Consider the following 20,144-nt stretch of genomic DNA (forward strand, 5'->3'; position numbering starts at 1 on the left):
TTTCCCAGAAATTACACATCAGTTGACTGCTGCAAGCACATTGTGGCTTACTGATGTATGAGAGTGCACTGAAAAGTAATGCCTCTGAATTTTGTATTCTGTTCTAAATAATGGTTGAGGTATAACATATCATGCATATTACTTGGGTGACTTTCCTGAGACAAGCTGCAACCCTCTTACACTCCCAATTGTAGCATGATCACGGCAGTGTATAACATAACTATGTTGGTGCATGAGAAGCAGTAAGTTGTAATCTAGTTTCAAACCACAGAAAAAGTACCAACTGAAATCTATAGAAAGAATGAAAGCTGTGTTTGGCGATTACTGTATCGACATCAGTAATGTGAGACATCTGCAACAATCCAGTGCCTTGAGTTCAGTGTCATTGATCATCCTACATACAGTCCCAAGTTTGTCCCATCCAAATTTCATTTGTTTCCAAAACTTAAAAGCACACATTCAAGGCTTCGCTTTGATAGTGATGTAGTGGAAGCAGAGGTGAGGTACTGGCAATGTCAACAAAGTCAAACATTTTATACTGACAGTATCAACAAACTCATTTCTCATTGGGAGAAATGTGTTCATCACTCGGGTAAAAATGTTGAGAAATCAATATGTAGACATGAAGAATGAGGTACAGAATTTTAATAAACTTTGTTTTCTTTGAAAAGCTTTAAGAGTTCTCATATGAAGAATAAAGATGTCAAATATTAATAAAGCTTATTTTATTTAACAAGCTTTAAGAGATTTCACATTAAAAATTTTGATGCATTACTTTTAAGCATTTCCTCGTACATTTAATTAGATATAATCAGACCTGATATGATAAGAACAAGAGTTATTCACCATATTTATACAAATCCGAGACACACATAAGTGCTATAATGTGTAATTATATCAGGAATTAATGGAACTGTTCTATATAATTACACAAAAATTAATTGAAATAATGAATAATACACAGAATTTGGTTCCGTGAATTTCTTGGTAATCGTTGAACTACAAATCTAAGAGTTTTAACTACAAGCCTCAGTTGGAGACGGTAAATTTCTGTAGTACATAATATATACTTAACCTTCCTAGTACCACTAGGGTCAATACGACCATATAAGCACACTGGACATAAATACCTTCCTTGTTTTCAAAACTACTATTTCTAAAGTATATAACCTTCTCCCTCTGTGTCAATTGTATCCAATTATGTTTGTTAAAAACAAAGATTCCAAGACTTACCAAGCGGGAAAGCGCCGGCAGACAGGCACATGAACAAAACACACAAACGCACACACAGAATTGCTAGCTTTCGCAACCGATGGTTGCTTCTTCAGGAAGGAGAGGGAAAGACGAAAGGATGTGGGTTTTAAGGGAGAGGGTAAGGAGTCATTCCAATCCCGGGAGCGGAAAGACTTCCCTTGGGGGAAAAAAAGGACAGATGTACACTCGCACACACACACACACATATCCATCCGCACATACACAGACACAAGCAGACATATTTAAAGGCCTTTAAAGCAAATCATTTGTTTCAAACAGCACTCTCATTCACGAACTAGACATCACACATGACATCATTACAACTCAGTTCAAATCAAATGGCTGGTACCAAATACTTCAGTCAACTCCACAGGTCTAACGCAACACACTTCTTAACAATATGTGAAACAAATTTTGAAACACATTCTCAAAATAACATATAATTAGATATAATATCAGAAAGCCAACAGAGAAACTTGGATCATGCCTTTACTGTCCAAAGGGTAGTCACCAAAAGGAAAGAATAATGATCCAGAAGCACATTTTTCATTATAACAGGACTAATAACAGCTTAAGAAAAGCAGAGGAAAAGCCAGGGGTATGCACATCACACCTTAAGTCTACAGATCAGACAATAGGAAATACGGAAGCATCCAATCCCACCCGTCTGCTTTGACCTGTGATGTCACAAATATGGCGGAAATGACCATAAACCACGATTCCGTTATAGTGCGTATAAAGTCAGTACGTACACATTATGAGGACGAAAATACATCGAAAAATAAACACACACCCACTTTCCACAAAAAGCCTAATGACACTAACGGGACAAGTGCGGGAAATGGGGTGTTTTTTGGTGAGGGCAAACTAAATACAAACAAATTTAGACACCCACCCCTATACAAAACCACACAAAATGACGAAAAAACCGACATCACAAAACTCCCCAAATACCACTAAAAACAATATCATCTGGAATCGGACACTTCCCTTGACCTATATAGCTCAACAGCAGCTACCGATCCCATAAATCAGGATCAAACACTTCCCTTGGCCTATATAGATACCAATATCAACACACAGAGCCACACATTGGGATCGAACACTTCCCTTGACCTGCGCACTGTTAATTTTATTCGTCGTATCCATTCCGGAACAACAACAACAACAACCGATTAATTTTACTAAAATTACCACACGATGCACAACGAACAACACTAAATTAACCTTCGCATAAAATCGTTAACTCACTGAAATGAATTCCACTACAAACACAGCCGACACTCGAACAATTCTGGAGAATGAGCAAAAGCAAACTGAGCCCATTACACCACACAAACGAAAAACCTAAACATACCACCAGAGAGCACAACAAACCATAACACGGCAACTTCTAAAACACACCACACTCACAAACGAAACTCCGCATCGTCATGACGCCACACCTACCACCACCCTTATGTCACAGGTCAAAGCCGACGCGTGGGATCGGATGCTTCTGTCGACCCAGACAATAATACCAATAGAATATAGTGACAGGAGAAAGCCACAGAAGACAAATAGGAGAGAATGGTGATGGTACAAAAGACACAGATGAGAAAGTTTATGGAGGCAGTTCAGATGAAAAGGAACATGGTACCACAAAGAATGGTGCAGAGAAAATTCAACAAAATGTAACTTTGTCCCCCATCCATACATAAAAGGAAAATTATCAAGACCCTCAGAAGTGAGAGCGTCTATGGTGTCACTCATCTATTCAACATAATAGTTGTTCTTAGTTGCATAAATAATACAATATTAATTCAATGCATTTTGTAAGACATTAAAATATTCCCTTCTTAGATGTATATATCTACAGGTTATTCCACAGGCATTTATAAATACTAGGCAGCCTATCTCACTGAAAAATTGTTAGAATGCTTAAAAGGCAATGTTCACCTAGTTGCCACCCACATTTGATATAATGGAGTACTTAGTGAATAATAGTTTTCCTTTCAAAATGACTGCTTTACAGTCAGCAATTTATACAGTGTGTCCAAAGCTACTTGCAATTTTTAGTCAGGACTGTTGTAGGCACAACTAAATGGCCTCTACCCAGTACACAAGACGCCATGAAGTGAAGAGTATTAATCACGCAAACAAAGTTGACACTCGGCACTGTGGCTGATGGGAACGACCGTAAAGTCATTTCCCTTTTACAGTCGCTCCCATCAGTCACCGCACCTACTATCACGTTTGCTTGTGCGATTAATAACTCAGAAGTAACAAGCAATGTATACCTCTCACAGTGCAAGCAACTTCTACAGAAGAGGAAGTAACACAGTTAGGTATTGGTAATAACCACTTAATGTTTTGTGAAACTGAAACTAATCAGCAAAATGAAAACATCATTCAACATTGGCGACTACAGGCTATTGAAAACACTACTGATTCAAAGTTAGTACACACGCTCACAGCACAGCTTGGCCCTTTTCTGGTTGCAAATAAATCAGTGGAAGGTGTATGACATATTACAAACTCATTATCAGACACAATGCAAAGTCCTTAGCACTTGAAAACTTGAATTGGAAAATAATAATAATATACTTCGTATAAGACTTTCGTCCATTCATTTCTGGCGCTAATTAATTAACAACTTCAAGGCCGCACAAAGTAATGAAATACTTTCATCTACCTAAGTGACGTTGTATAATGGTTTATCATAAAGTAACTCCTCAATTAAGCAAAATGTGTTCAAAACCAAGTACTTGAAATTGAGCATGGAGAGGTTGCAAAACACGGATTGCAGGTGCACGTATAAACAATTGGCAATATCGATCACGGCCTGAAAGTACATTTACTCAGTGGTCAAAGTTTTCGACAACAGTAGAGCCTATTTCAGTCAGAGTGCAACAAACATAGGCACGAAAACAGCATTAACACTGATGTCCACTACACTCTAGTGAATCTAATTTAGGTACAAAAACAGTAAAATAACATCTATCGATGATTGACACTCTACTCAAATGTCTGACAGAATCACAGTTTAAAATGCAAATTTAAAATTGTTCAGACTTGACAATTTTTTTTCCGCTCCAGAATCTTTATGTAGAAACAAACAATCACAAATCTCAGAATTGATCACCCAGCCAAAATCATAAGATCGTAAATCTTATGTACGAATTACCCAATGCACAAAACTTGAGTAGCTATATGACGATGCATTATAAATCGAATACCAGAATCAATAACCACAAAAAATTATATCCAGGTAGCTCTGATTTTTCAAACATTTATCAACACTTCGCATCAGTACTATTGTAGTGGCCATTCAATTCGATCTTTCAGGCATATGATAACCTACATCTCATTGCAGTGACCTACAAAGTGACAATGAAGCTTTCAAATAACTCTTTTAAAAGAGTTAAAACACGAATATATACGAGAAAAAAATCCATCTTAAAACCACAGTCTTACCAAGTCAATGTAGTGTTTCACCAGCCTCCGATATTTTTCAATGTTTACATTTACTTCAGTTTCATCCTTATTGGCCATATTTCCTAAACAATAAACAAGCTTTCAAATTATTGCGGCACCTGCGATCACTTTGGTGTTTGAAAATAACAATCCAACGATGTTACAATTATAGGAGGAAGGAAAACAAAACGGTGATGATCAAATTTCCTTGGCCGTCATAGAATGAAGTGGCGTCACAATCTACCGTTTGCACAAGAATTTTACATTATTATAGTAGCATTATTTTCAATACGACAACTAAAATCATTTTGGGAAGGAAAGGGGGGGAGTCATGACGTCATCCAGCTGGTAATACAATCAAAGCTGAGCTAAATACTAAATAAAGGCCATTGAACTCTGGCCTTCAGATTACGACATTCAAAACATTCCACAGTGATTTTCAGATTGGAAGTATTCACGCAAACCGTCACATCACGTCACCTCACGTTAAGGTAAAGTTTTGACGGTGTCGACGTCCGCAGACATCGAAAGTTACGCATTTTCGACTTTCTCACTCACGATATAGTGGAAGATTTGAGCTTCTACGTCTTTACAATCCTTATCTGATTATTGTACTTCGTTTCCGTAGGAAACTGCGGATGTTCTATGCCGATTTCGATTTTTCGACTGAGTGTTCTTGCACATGTGAGTTCAGATATCTCAAAGCGAAAAATTATTTAGGTTCTACAGTAATAGAACAGAGCAGCCACACATGCTGTACATTAACAAGAACATATTTGAAGTTGCAATTTTAGATAAATAACATTTTAAGTGATAAAGTAAGCTCTAATGAAGGGGAAAAATAAGCCTACAATTGTTCATGGCGTTATTACTTGGGATAAGGTATACAGGCTCTATTTATTGCCGTCCGCTAGCAAATAAATGTCAATATTTTGAAATGTTTCATTTCTTAGCACTTAACAACACAAAATTTCTCAAGAAAATACTTTATGAAGTTTGGTTTGGCAATTCATAAAGTTTACCGTTGGTAATTCCTGAATTTTGGCTTTTTGTATCACGAATACTAAACTCATAACGTCACTTACATAGTTCTGGATTGGGCTTAGTGAATTGATGTGATATTATGGAGATTGTAAATACACCTTGACGTAACGATGCCATGACTGACATTGTGACTTAGCCTTAAGAGTAATAGAAAACGCAAATGTTGGGCTCAAATGTCCTGCAAATTATAATTCTGTGACTTATTTTGAACCATCGTATTTCACGCAAGTCATTAAAGACAGGACATGACTGCAGCCTTCCTTAAGTGAGGGAGCTGTGAACTGGCTTTGTTGTTCAGTACCAAGTGATGGATACTGCTGCTGACTTTCAGTGTCCCAGTAAAGTAACTACTGAAAACTGAAATTATTGTGACTGTAGTTTACAGTAAGATTTGTTGTGAATCCTTTTTTTAGATCTTCGAGTGCGTACATGACCAAATTAAAAAATAACTCAATCAATCCTGAAACATGGACAAATGAATCACATCGAAACTATGACATTTTAAAGAAGCACAGTTTGGTTTCAGAAGTAAAAAAAGTACAATATTGGTCAATATAGCATTCATAAAGGTAGTTATTCAGCCTCTTGACAGGAATGGCTGTGTTAAAGATATTTCTCAGTGTTGTCCAAAGCCTTTGACACTGTTGGCCATAAAATACCACAAAACAAGTTGGAAGCACTAGGTGTATAAGGAATAGTAAACGAATGGTTTCTGTCTTACCTGGACAATAGGCTGAAAGCGGCAGATATCATTCACACATATGCTAATGATGAATTTTTAGTGAAGTATATAAAAATTGAAGTTCCTCAGGGTTGTGTATTGGGTCCAATTACGTTCTTGCCATATGTCAGTGATTTCTAGACCACATAAGACACGAAGGAAAAGTACTCTTTGCGGTCAACAGCAACCATTGAACTCCAATTAGAGACAGCAAATGAAATTCTCAAAGTCGTTTATGGTTGTGCAGTATGTAATCAATTAACATTGAATATAAAGAAAACAAACAGTATGCACTCCAGCATAAAGATGGAAAACGACTCTGTTATATTAAGAACAGATCATAAATCTGAGATGTACCCACAAAAATTTCAAATGTGTGTAATATTAAGGTTAGAAAGTTCCACTTTTGGAATTAGGTTCAGTTCATCATAAAACATATATGGCATCAGTTTTCATGAAGCTACCTCCATTACGTCCTTAATTATTAAGTAACAACCAATTTTCGGACCTAAATTTTGTACAACGAGTTAGATTGACTTATCTTTGTAATTAAGCTACTAAGCTGAGAGCACTGTATCTGTTATAAGTAATAATGAAACTTCACTAATTTTCAGGATGATATTGTAATTTAACAGAGGTACCAAAATTAGAAGAGAGCCAGTTCAGAGGTCACTCTCTACACTCGGTTCCACTTGAAAAAATCTAGAATCAAAATTTAAGAACTATTCGGCTAAGAATTGTATAGAAGACAAACAAAGTCCCCTTAGAGAAAAATTGGAATCGTTGTTAGTCTTCAAATAAGAACGATATAAATAATTTTCTAGTCAAAAAGGGTAATAAGTGTGCGCCATTACCAACACTGGAAGTGACTTTGGAGGGAGTGATTCGTTCACCATCTGTACTGAAAGTATATAAAAACTGACATGTCCGCACCAAAAAGTTTATTCAGTCACTGTCAGTCGTATGTGATATGTCTTACAATGGCACAAACTGTGAAGTGATTCTTGCCATGGCCAGACACACTCAGCCTCAGATGTCGTTAATAATGACTGATATGATTTTTTGGTCGAATGAGAGATCGTGCTTATCTAATGCAACTGTGTAAAACTAAACTTACTGGGATCAATAAATAAGTGGAAAGCCAGTGTTTTATTTCAATGTTCTGTATCATGTGCAACCTGCATGGCAAGTGCTTCAGATTAATCTCCATTCTTAAGATGAGCACTTAACTTAATGTAATTACAAACGAAGTGTAGAAATGCTCTCTGAAATTTGTAGAGTGCCAAAACTAATACTTCTGCATGTGAGCTTGTAGGTGAATATACTGCTCAGATAAACGACAATAGACTTTTATTTCTTGTCATAGTTCCTATGTCGTCTGCATTAGAGAATTATTACAGTTTCATTGAGCTGAGTAGTGGACCTCTGAAAAGCCTGTTCTTCAATGGTTTCTGGCTGTTCACACAAATAGTTTTCAGGCCCTTATAAGAGACAATGACATCTAAAAATCACACAAGTCATACAAAACATAAACTTTTAACAATGTTCAAAACGAACAAACCAACCAATAGTCAAGTTTTATCTGCTGCTACACAACATGTCTATCTACTGGCTTTTACATGCTGACATCTGTCACATGTAACTAAGTTGTTCCTGACTCTTTTGGTTAGGTTACAAAATTTAATATTCTCCTGAATTTTTAATACACTCCAAAGCTCTACAATGCCCAAATATTTCAAGTACGTACTTCATAGAATGGCAGTCAACTGCTCTGACTAACATAATTTCCAGAATCGAGCGGGGTAGCACGGTTTCAGCACGTTTGACTCGGATTTGGGAGGACGACAGTTCAAATCCGCGTCCAGTCATCCCGATATAGGTTTTCTGTGATTTTCCTAACTTGCTTCAGCCAACTACCAGGATGATTCCTTTGAAAGGGCATGGCCGACTTCTTATTAAATTTATTTATATTTCTCAACTCTTTCCTTTTCTTTTTTAACAGATTATTTTTGACAAGTCTCCAACTTTCATCATGAGGTTTGTTTCTCCTTATTTCAATATATGTTTTCCAGATTTCTTTCTGGTCTTTAATTCCTTTCATATATATGATTTTGAAATCTTTTCCAATATGCTCACTGCTGCCCTCACATCCATCCCCCCCCCCCCCTCACCACTGGTAGTCTAGACTAAGTATTGTAAATAAGATTTTCCTTCTCTGCGTTGTATTTACACGTGTAATCAAACTGCTGTAAGAAAAATGCCCACTTGTGAATAGGACGTACGTTCCTGTAAACAGCTTAGAGCTTTATCATCAGAAATTATGAAGATTATGAGTCCCAGCAAGTAATTTTTAAATTTAGTAAAAGCCTAATGACTAGACAAAAGTTCCTTTTCACGAACAATGTAGTTCTTATCATGTTTCTGTAATGTCTTGCTAGAAAAAGCATCTACAATTTTCTACTGGAACAAATGAGCACCCAACCCTTTTTCACTACTGTTATTAAATAACTTATATCTTAATAATATGAATATTTATACATGTGTTTGGAGAGAGAGAGAGAGAGATAGATTTTTGCTTGAGACTTTACTTTAAGTCGTAACTAGTACCTGAATTTTGGTTACTGCCTCCTTAAATCATCAGCTTCTGCACCATTTGGTGTCGTATTATAAATTGGAAGAAGTTATTGTTCTGTAAGATTTAAAGTACGACTCCGTTGGTTACTTGGCCGTATTTTAGATAGCTTTGAGCCCAAGTTTTCGTAGCTTTTCATACCTAAGGGACTACTGTTGTAAGTAAATAAGATCAAACAGCAATCTGCTTTTCGTGAGGAAGGAGATTGCTTGGCACACAAACTTCCTTCAAACTAACTCATCCTGCTACATCGAAATTGGTCTGTGGAGTTCAGGTCCATACTATTGTTGTTGTTCTTGTTGTTGTTGCCTTCAGCCCTGAGACTGGTTTGATGTAGCTCTCCATGCTACTCTATCCTGTGCAAGCTTCTTCATCTCCCAGTACCTACTCCAACCTACATCCTTCTGAATCTGCTTAGTGTATTCCTCTCTTGGTCTCCCTCTACGATTTTTACCCTCCACGCTGCCCTCCAATACTAAATTGGCGATCCCTTGATGCCTCAGAACATATCCTACCAACCGATCCCTTCTTCTGGTCAAGTTGTGCCACAAACTTCTCTTCTCTGTAGTACCACATTTCGAAAGCTTCTATTTTCTTCTTCTCCAAACTGTTTATCGTCCATGTTTCACTTCCATACATTGCTACACTCCATACAAATACTTTCAGAAACAACCTACTGACACTTAAATCTATACTCGATGTAAACAAATTTCTCTTCTTAAGAAACGCTTTCCTTGCCATTGCCAGTCTACATTTTATATCCTATCTACTTCGACCATCATCAGTTATTTTGCTCCCCAAATAGCAAAACCACTTTACTACTTTAAGTATCTCATTTCCTAATCTAATTCCCTCAGCATCGACCGACTTAATTTGACTACATTCCATTATCCTCGTTTTGCTTTTGTTGATGTTTTATCTTATATCCTCCTTTCAAGACACTGTCCATTCCATTCAACTGCTCTTACAAGTCCTTTGCTGTCTCTGACAGAATTACAATGTCATCAACGAACCTCAAAGTTTTTATTTCTTCTCCATGGATTTTAATACTTACTCCGAATTTTTCTTTTGATTCCTTTACTGCTTGCTCAATACACAGATTGAATAACATTGGGGAGAGGCTACAACCCTGTCTCAATCCCTTCCCAACCGCTGCTCCCCTTTAATGCCCCTCGACTCTTATAACTGCCGTCTGGTTTCTGTATAAATTGTAAATAGCCTTTCGCTTCCTGTATTTTACCCCTGCCATCTTTAGAATTTGAAAGAGAGTATTCCAGTCAACATTATCAAAAACTCACTCTAAGTCTACAAATGCTAGAAACGTACATTTGCCTTTCCTTAATCTTTCTTCTATGGTAAGTCGTAAGGTCAGTATTGCCTCACGTGTTCCAGTATTTCTACGGAATCCAAACTGATCTTCTACTAGTTTTTCCACGCGTCTGTAAAGAATTCGTGTTAGTATTTTGCAGCTGTGGCTTATTAAACTGATTGTTCGGTAATTTTCACATCTGTCAACACCTGCTTTCTTTGGGATTGGAATTATTATATTCTTCTTGAAGTCTGAGGGTATTTCGCCTGTTTCATACATCTTGCTCACCAGATGGTAGAGTTTTGTCAGGACTGGCTCTCCCAAGGCCGCCAGTAGTTCCTCCGGGGGCCATGTTTCGACTCAGGTCTTTCAGTGCTCTGTCAAACTCTTCACACAGTATTGTATCTCCCATTTCATCTTCTTCTACATGCCCTTCCATTTCCATAACATTGTCCTCAAGTAAATCGCCCTTGTATAGACCCTCTATCTCTTTAATTTTCCTGTAGGCAGTATCCATCTTACCCCTAGTGAGATAAGCCTCTACGTCCTTACATTTGTGCTCTAGCCATCCCTGCTTAGCCATTTTGCACTTCCTGTCGACCTCATTTTTGAGACGTCTGTATTCCTTTTTGCCTGCTTCATTTACTGCATTTTTATATTTTCTCCTTTCATCAATTAAATTCAATGTATCTTCTGTTACCCAAGGACATCTACTAGCCCTACTTGATCCAAAGCTGCCCATTCTTCTTCTACTGTATTTCTTTCCCCCATTCCTGTCAGTTGTTCCCTTATGCTCTACCTGAAACTCTGTACCACCTCTGGTTCTTTCAGTTTATCCAGGTCCCATCTGCTTAAATTCCCACCTTTTTGCAGTTTCTTCAGTTTTAATCTACAGGTCTTAACCAATAGATTGTGGTCAGAGTCCACATCTGCCCCTGGAAATGTCTTACAATTTAAAACGTGGTTTCTAAATCTCTGTCTTACGATTATATAATGTATCTGATACCTTTTAGTATCTGCAGGGTTCTTCCTTGTATACAACCATCTTTCATGATTCTTAAACCAAGTGTTAGCTATGATTAAGTTGTGCTCTGTGCAAAATTCTACAAGGCAGCTTCCTCTTTCATTTCTTAGCTCCAATCCATATTCACCTACTACGTTTCCTTCTCTCCCTCTTCCTACACTCGAATTCCAGTCACCCATGACTATTAAATTTTCATCTCCCTTCACTATCTGAACAATTTCTTTTATTTCATCATACATTTCTTCAATTTCCTTGTCATCTGCAGAGCTAGTTGGCATATAAACTTGTACTACTGTAGTAGGTGTGGGCTTTATATCTATCTTGTCCACAATAATGCGTTCACTATGATGTTTTTAGTAGCTTACCCGCCTTCCTATTTTCCTATTCATTATTAAACCCACTCCTACATTACCCCTATTTGATTTTGTATTCATAACCGTGTAGTCACCTGACCAGAAGTCTTGTTCCTCCTGCCACCGAACTTCACTAATTCCCACTATATATAACTTTAACCTATCCATTTCCCTTTTTAAATTTTCTAACCTACCTGCCCGATTAAGGGATCTGACATTCCACGCTCCGATCCGTAGAACGCCAGTTTTCTTTCTCCTGATAACGACATCCTCTTGAGTAGTTCCTGCCCGGAGATCCGAATGGGTGACTATTTCACCTCCAGAATATTTTACCCAAGAGGATGCCATCATCATTTAATAATACAGTAAAGCTGCATGACAAATTATGGACGTAGTTTCCCGTTGCTTTCAGCCGTTCACAGTACCAGCACAGCAAGGCCGTTTTGGTTATTGTTACAAGGCCAGATGAGTCAATCATCCACTCTGTTGCCCTTGCAACTACTGAAAAGGCTACTGCTCTTCTTCAGGAACCACAGGTTTGTCTGGCCTCTCAACAGATACCCCTACGTTGTGGTTGTACCTACGGTATGGCTATCTGTATCGCTGAGGGACACAAGCTTCACCACCAACGGCAAGGTCCATGGTTCATGGGGGGCATACTATTGTACAACAACATAATCCAGTTACTGTAATTAAGAAATTTTGAGAGATTGCTATGTATTGAATGAAAACTTTAGAGAATGCATTTCCTTTCCTGTATTTTAATGAACTGTGTACACTTAAAATTCTGTCGATTGATAGCCAGCAACGACAATGAAGTTCGCTTCCTTTTCCAAATACAAGATATTTCTTTCCTTCACTTCCAGAAAATTTGTATACATAAATGTTTGGCAACTCTTACACATTCTTTACTCTGTTTTATCACTGAAATACCAATTTTCATTAAATGTATCAATACCTTCTGAGCGACGGCCTAGCAACATGTCCTCTTTCCACAAGATACAGATTAACAGTCCTCTTTTTTTAAAAAAATCAATTGTCTTTTTTTGCTAGAGTCCATACTCAAAGATGTTGCTCTTCACTTCACTTCACATCAAGTACTTTTTGAATCAAATTTACATTTATGGTATTTACATACAATACTGAATTTCTCAGAACAAAATTGGGTACAAATTCGTTAAGAAAAGGGCAGTGAGGCTGACATAATATTACATTGCCTCCAATTGAAGCATGACAGTTTCTTTTATGAACTGTCAGTTTCAATTTCCCATGTATTATTATGTGTTTCACTTCTAATGTCTACAATACATCTAAGAGAATGGATACATTTGACAGGTAATATACTAAAATACAAATAATATATCAAAAGAATCTAAAGAACTTTTCATCAAGTAGACATCTATAAACAAAGTACATATTTACATGGTAATTATCATCTCATGGGCAAAGAGAATTTCATTATTAGTTCATTTCATGGTTGAGAGTTCTTATTGTTGGTCGTATGCTGAGAATCATGAAATAACAAGAACATAGGAAATATTTTAAATTGGTAATGAGGTATTATTCACTCGAGTTGCCATGCAGAAGTCTAGTACATGCCTACTTTATAACATGAATTAGCAATGCACCTCACTGTCACTGACTGTAATATCATAGTCGGTTTCATGTCATGATGCATCTGTGTATCAAGCGTTCATGACTAACACGTACATGACTGAATTGCTTAATATTCTTCAACTCTTGCAGTCATACTCGTAATACATAGTATATGGAACAGAAAATACATAGGATTAATTAAGTGCTAAAAGAAATTTATGTCTAAGGTTTTGTGGTCAAAGGATGGGATTTATGGAGTTGTGCTTTTATTCACACCGATATTTCAATAGCACCAAGATCAGCTTCTAGTCTTTCATATATTGTAATTACTGTTTTGACTACAGTAACTATCCAGTGCTTGTGTCTCTTTCGTATCATCATGGGAAATAATATGTCATTTGGTTTGTATTTTCGCTCCCCCTGAGGGTTTGTAGAATTTTTTATACTCTGTCAATCTTTTGACATTCGGAAATATTGTTGACGTCTACCCCGTGAGCTAAGCACAAGGGCAGATGCGGGGAGGTAGCTGTTCATGACCAGTTGCGCACGCACCTTCGACAAATGGGAGTTATTTACTTCTGACAGTCGTGATTTCTTTCGCTTTGATGTGTTGCTTATGAAGATTTAGTGAATGGATCCACTACACTGTCAACACATCGAGTCATGTCTGCCAAAACAGTGAGCTTCAAAAGGTAAGCCCAAGTTGTCACAAAATCATGCTACTGAACGATGCACTTTTCACTGATCGCTTAGCTGATTGTGATGCACACGGGGGTTAAAATTTGTCACATGCAATATTATCTGTAGAATTCGCCGATTATTAGTGGTATTGCGGTGTTAAACAGGGAATACTAAATTTATCCATTGCATGTATTTGTTTATTGAAACAACAGTACTGTGCAACTATCAGATGCCATTGTCACCATAATGTCGTCTTTATAAACCTAATGTTCCTGGCTATCTTTCTATATCAGTCTATCATTGTTTATTGGAATGTTCTTTAACTAATATCCGTTCATGAATGACTTTCTCTGAGCTCAAAATAATGAATTCTCATTTGCAATTCTATCTTAATAACTAATCCTCTCATTAACCTTGCATTATCACCATTACTCAGCATTACTGATACTCATTAACAAAACTACATATTTAAGCTCTGATAAGCATACTACATTACGGAAATAGTATCGCTCTTTTAAAATTGTTCTCTCTCCATGTTGAGAACGGAATGTTAACAGTGAATCCATTCTCTTTAATCTTTAGTACTGGGCCATTGCAATACTGAACTTGCTGTCCAAGCGTCTCTCGAGAAGAAAAAAAAAAAAAACATTCGAGTGGTTCCCGTTTATATTTCCGTCAAGGGGACAAAAATTCCATTAGCACACTCTCAAGTCACAGTCTCTGTGATGCGTTTCTTTTATTTTCTTTTTTTAGGTTTAGGTTCACAAGGATAGGATGTACATATAGAAGTATGAATAAACATTACATTGCATGTAAACACAACATATTCAAATCACATATGAATACTTTCAGGTATTTTAATAAAAGAATATGGTCGTTTTGCATCAAATGTTGCTCTCCAATATTACACCATGCAAGCTTGCTCATCGATGTGAGTGTTTCTTATTCAGTCGCGTTCTGATCAGCGCTAACATATGTCAAAACTCGAATGCGAGGTTGCTACCTAGATTTATTCTCCCACAAGAACATATCTAACCTACACACATATCTCAAGGGCTTTGCTTTTCAGAATCACCGCAATATTCTTATATAGGCCTAAGTTTTACCATCTTGTACTGTTATTCTAAAGTGCATCTCATGGAAATGTATACACCATTGTTAGATGAACACTTTAACTTATTCTTACTTCGAGCACTTGCTCTAAAGTGACATCGTCACACTTATGTTTACTCTTTCAATTGGCATTAGCTTGAATATTTCCTGTAAAGTATATATTAACCTGTTGTGGTGAATTCGTGTCTCTGTTGTTCAGACAACTCAGAAAAGTTTTGCACTGCGCATTTCTACATCATTATTCTTAGAAATACTTCGTTCCTCAAACATTGGGTACGTTGTAACTAACAAGAAGTTGGCGCATCAACTCGTCCTTCTCTTCTTTTGTAGACTTATCTGGCTCTTTGGCTCAGCATCATCTGTAATTAACTCATAACTATGACTTAAATCTAAATGTAATTTAGATACGACGCTTCTGCTAAATTCTATGACGTGCTCGACGTCTTTCACTTACAATACGTATGCTTCCTATTGCCACCTAAGGTTACTGTAAAAATCAGATTAGATTAGTTTTTTCGTTCCATAGATCTGTGTTGAGGAGATCCTCGTGGATGTGGAACATGTCACTTTTTTTAAATGTGTTATTAATATACTTGTCATGACTTGTCGCTTGTAAACACGTTATCACAATGAGTTTCTTAATGTTCTTCTTGTGCTAAATATATTGAGTGTATGTGTGTTGCATATATTTTAATTTGAACAGTGATACTTTTTGAGGTCGGCATGATGGTAAAGGCCTTTGATGCGGCCAGTAATGAGATCGGCGATGAGATAACATCCTATATGCGGTTTTCTGAATATAATATATGGACCTTGAAAAAGTTCTCCCCATTTCTTGTTTCGCTTGTGTAAAAAAGATGGCTTAAAATGCGTTCTTATTAGAATTCTTTCAACTTGTTTGTATTCTTCTACTTTCTTGATCTTGGAATCAAAAGCTTTCTTTTGCAGTTCTGCTTGTGTGGTGAGATTATGTAATCCCTGTCTTACTTTGGCCTCCAAATCAGGTTTTTGATTACGGATTTTGGGAATTTGTTTTGTCCATTCATGACTTTCCAGTTGATGCATCATTAACTCATAACGAGTAAATCCTGTCAAAGTATATGAAACGTAATCGACCCATTTTGTGTGATGGTTAGATACGTATGTTCTTTTAAATCTGTTCAGCTCTTTAAAAAAAATGTTCTGGCGGGTGGCTTTGTGGCCTAAACTTCGAGATAAAGATCTGTTGTATGTTGTTGTTTACAAACATCTCCACAGTTTACTAACGAAGTTGGGGCCATTATCTGCCAACATTTTCTCAGGAATGCCAAATCTTGGAAAATAGTCTATATACTTAATAAGTTACTTGGTGTTTGCTGTTTTCATTGCATATAGTCTTACATGTTTTGTGAAGAGATCAATAATACAAGCAACATTCTCTAAGCTCCACGTCCACGAGGACGGACCGGCAAAATCAATTACTACGATATCTAAGGGTTTCATGGTTAAAACTGCATTCAAAGCTAATGCATTGGATAAATTATAGGATTTGGCATTTTGACAAATTACGCAGTTTCGCAGTAGCTTGTGTATGTTAGCATGAAGACTTCGAACATAACAATATTGTGCAACCTAAGGCTTGCACTTTTCAGGACCAAAGTGACCCCATGCAATATAGGTATGACATAATAAATGCTCTTCATTTTTCTTGGAATACAAACTAACCAACTCTCCTTTTGCGATGCTGTGCGATGAAATAGCACATTATTAAATAATTTGTAAAATTGGCACAAAGAATGTTCAGGATTAACTGTTATGAGTTGCTTGACTGCCTTCCATTTAGGATCGGTATCTTGGAGTGGCACTATTTGTTTGTATAGCTGCAAAAAGTACTTGCGATGCATTGGATCCTTCATGAGTAGAATTCTGTAGTTGAACAGTTGCTAAATTAATTCATTGGCATTATGAGATCCTTCAGGCATTCTCGATAAGGTGTCAGCTGTTACAATACCTTCTCAGCAACGGCTTAGCAACATGTACTCTCCACAAGATACATATTAAGAGTCCTCTTTTTTTTTTATAAATCAATTGTCTTTTTTCTAGAGTCCATACTCAAAGATTCACAGCTACTATCGTTGCAGGGATTGCGCGCTAAAGAGTTTCTTGCTGTGCAGGTGGACTTCACTTAACTTTGAGTACTTTTTGAATCAAATTTCATTTACGGTATTTATATACACTACTGAGCTTCTCAGAATAAAATTAGGCACAAATTAGTTAAGAAAAGGGCAGTGAGGCTCACATAACATTACACTGTCAACAGACAAAATTGCATTGTAAGATATGGTTTACCAAAAATTTAGCTGTCAATTGCCAAATTAAAGTCTCAGAAAGTAAATATAGAGGAAAGGAGTCATTAGCATAGTTGTAGATTTCTATCATAGTGAAACAACTAGTACGTTAATATACACAGTTCGCAAATACGATCCATGAATGAATTGTAATTAGCAGCATATGTACCAACTGTATGATATTGAACTGGTGTAGAGCAGTCAATAGTGTGCTCACAGTCTGTGCAAACGTTATTTGAAATGTATCAAATGGCCAGAAGTAATACCTGGAGTAAGTGGAACAACAATTCCTACTCCTCAGTGGAAATAAAGGGTCAAAAATAACTATAGCAGAAAGGAAATATGGAGATTGTTTTTACTTCTGTTACGATGGGCAGCTGGTTTCTGATTATTTCAACAAATAGAACCACAATTGGTGCAGATGGGTAAAATATTAGATGCTGATGATGTTATTTACACTGAGGAACTGAATTTATTATCAATGCAATTTGCCGCAATATTTTGTGAGTTCTGGAACGCAGCAGCAGTCTTGCTATACTTACTAACCCAAGAAAATACGATGTAGAAAAGGCATCGAAAATCTTCAAATGGAACTTACTGAATTTCAAGCAGACGTTTATTTACAGTATGAATTTAAAGAAATTCACCTACTCGTATTTTATAAAACTTATTTGACTGAAGAAAAATATCCACTACTAAGCTCATCTGCAAGAAAGAAACTTGTCTTTTCGAAAGCACATATAAGTGAGAAAAATTTTTTGCTCTCATAAAAGTAAATAAATGCAATATATGTACAAGGTTATCAGACCGAAATGTGGAAATAACTTAAGACTCATATCTGACCATGAACAATCTTCTGTGAAAATTCAAACTCATAGCTCACATTAGCCTGCAGCTAATTATTTTTTAAAGAATGGGTAAACTGCTATAAGGAAATTCATCTGTATTTTATTAAGTGTGAATTTCCTGCTTTCCTAATTGCTGACTGGAAAATTTGTAATGTTCAATCCATTGGAAAAAGCGAAAATGCTTGAATCTCACTGTACATTTCTATGCAAGATTATACTGACTTGTTCTTCAAAAGGTGTGTTTTGAGGTATACTTTATTGTGATTGCATGGACCTACAACAGGTAACTAGCTGTGGCCCCTGCTGCCTTTCTTTAAATTGGAGCATTCAGCTAGTAGTAAGTAATTTTTGTGACACTGTCACATTCTACCAGCGTTTGTGATGTGTAAATGTGAAGTGCAGTTGAAGACAGTAATCAGTAAATATCGCTAATGTGTGCTGTCAGCACTGATCCAGGGACGAAAATAATTCTTTCTGCATGCTTCAAAGTGGTGAGCTGATTCTCCCACTCTGTGCATACACATGAGCACATGAGCCCTCAATTATTGTCCAATCTCTAAACGTTTTTCTGTTTATTGTTCAAATCCAGCCACAGTGAAACAGCATCGAACTTGTGCGGAGTAAGTAAAACTTTCACTTGCCTGCACCATGAGCTGAAAACCTGTACGAACCTGAGCATTGTTGCAAATACCCAAAAATACGTCATGTGCTGAGTAAAATGCGAGTGCCTACCTCTCCCACCAATTTTTTCCATAAACCAAATTGAAACTAATCACAGACCGGATACTGCCTAGCCATAATTGCCTGCTTCAGACTATGGTGACTGGAGCAATGGCAGCTCAAGCAAAATTTTGCCATTGTGGCATGATGTGATGGCCTATAGCCTTTTGACTTACAGGGGTGTTAATCGTGACTAAATTGAATATATGAATTTAAAATAATAGAAATTCCAGGTCGAAATATAAACAATATAAGAAAAAGGATAGATTGGTACTTTCTGTAAAGATGACATGTCGAATTTGCAGATAGGCAGAACGAAAAGACTGTAACACATTTAGCTATCAGCAAAAGACTTCTTTAGAAAAGAAAACATACACGCATTCTTGCAAGCAATCACAGCCCATGCACACATGATTGCCATCTCTGGTGGCTCATACTGGAATGCTACTGTCGCTTTTAACAAAGGCACCAATCTCAATTTAATTTAATGTGTATGAATTACACTGTTTAAATACATTTAAGTTTTTTAATTAATCGTTAAGCACTAGGTGGAATAAAGTAAAATGTAAAAAAATAATGATAGCAGCAGGAATTGAAACTGTGCTGACAAATTGCCAGTCAGAGCTATCCCTTCATTACATGAACTGTTGGTCCTAAATTCTTCATATTCTATGTGTAAATCTTTAGAGAGCTTTACATTTTCTTACCACCCATTCAGGCAAAATATTCTAGTAACCTGAAAGGGGCATCAAAAAGTTTCACTCAACAGAGTCAGTAGCCTTCTGGAAACCAACAAACATCTTTTGACTTAATCTGTGACAAATGATTCATGTCAGATTAAATATTTTTTCACAATATGGTCTGTAAAACCACTTTGCCATTCACATAAATTACTCTACAGTGTTGTTTCTACTCTGTTCAGTATAAAGTTGGAAAAATACCTTATACGCAACATTCTGTTAAGAAATTGCTCTGTAGTTTTTAACATTTTGTTTGTTGCTTTTCTTATGTACTAGATGTATCAAGGCCACCTTCCCTTTTTCTGTTTTCAGGTTCTCTCAAAGAT

At 36.7% G+C, this 20,144-nt stretch overlaps 1 protein-coding gene across 1 annotated transcript in view; it reads right to left on the reverse strand.

Annotated features, from left to right (window-relative positions):
- Positions 1-5,162, reverse strand: part of LOC126266631 (cell division cycle protein 16 homolog) — a 175,557-nt gene extending 170,395 nt beyond the window's left edge. Inside the window, exon 1 of the mRNA XM_049970989.1 lies at positions 4,711-5,162. Coding sequence (XP_049826946.1) covers positions 4,711-4,788 — 78 coding nt within the window. The 5' untranslated portion in view covers positions 4,789-5,162. The remainder of the gene's footprint in view (positions 1-4,710) is intronic.
- Between the last annotated feature and the right edge of the window lie 14,982 nt (positions 5,163-20,144).

Source organism: Schistocerca gregaria, chromosome 4 (assembly GCF_023897955.1).
Source record: "Schistocerca gregaria isolate iqSchGreg1 chromosome 4, iqSchGreg1.2, whole genome shotgun sequence".
In the NCBI taxonomy this organism is placed as follows: Eukaryota; Metazoa; Arthropoda; class Insecta; order Orthoptera; family Acrididae; genus Schistocerca; species Schistocerca gregaria.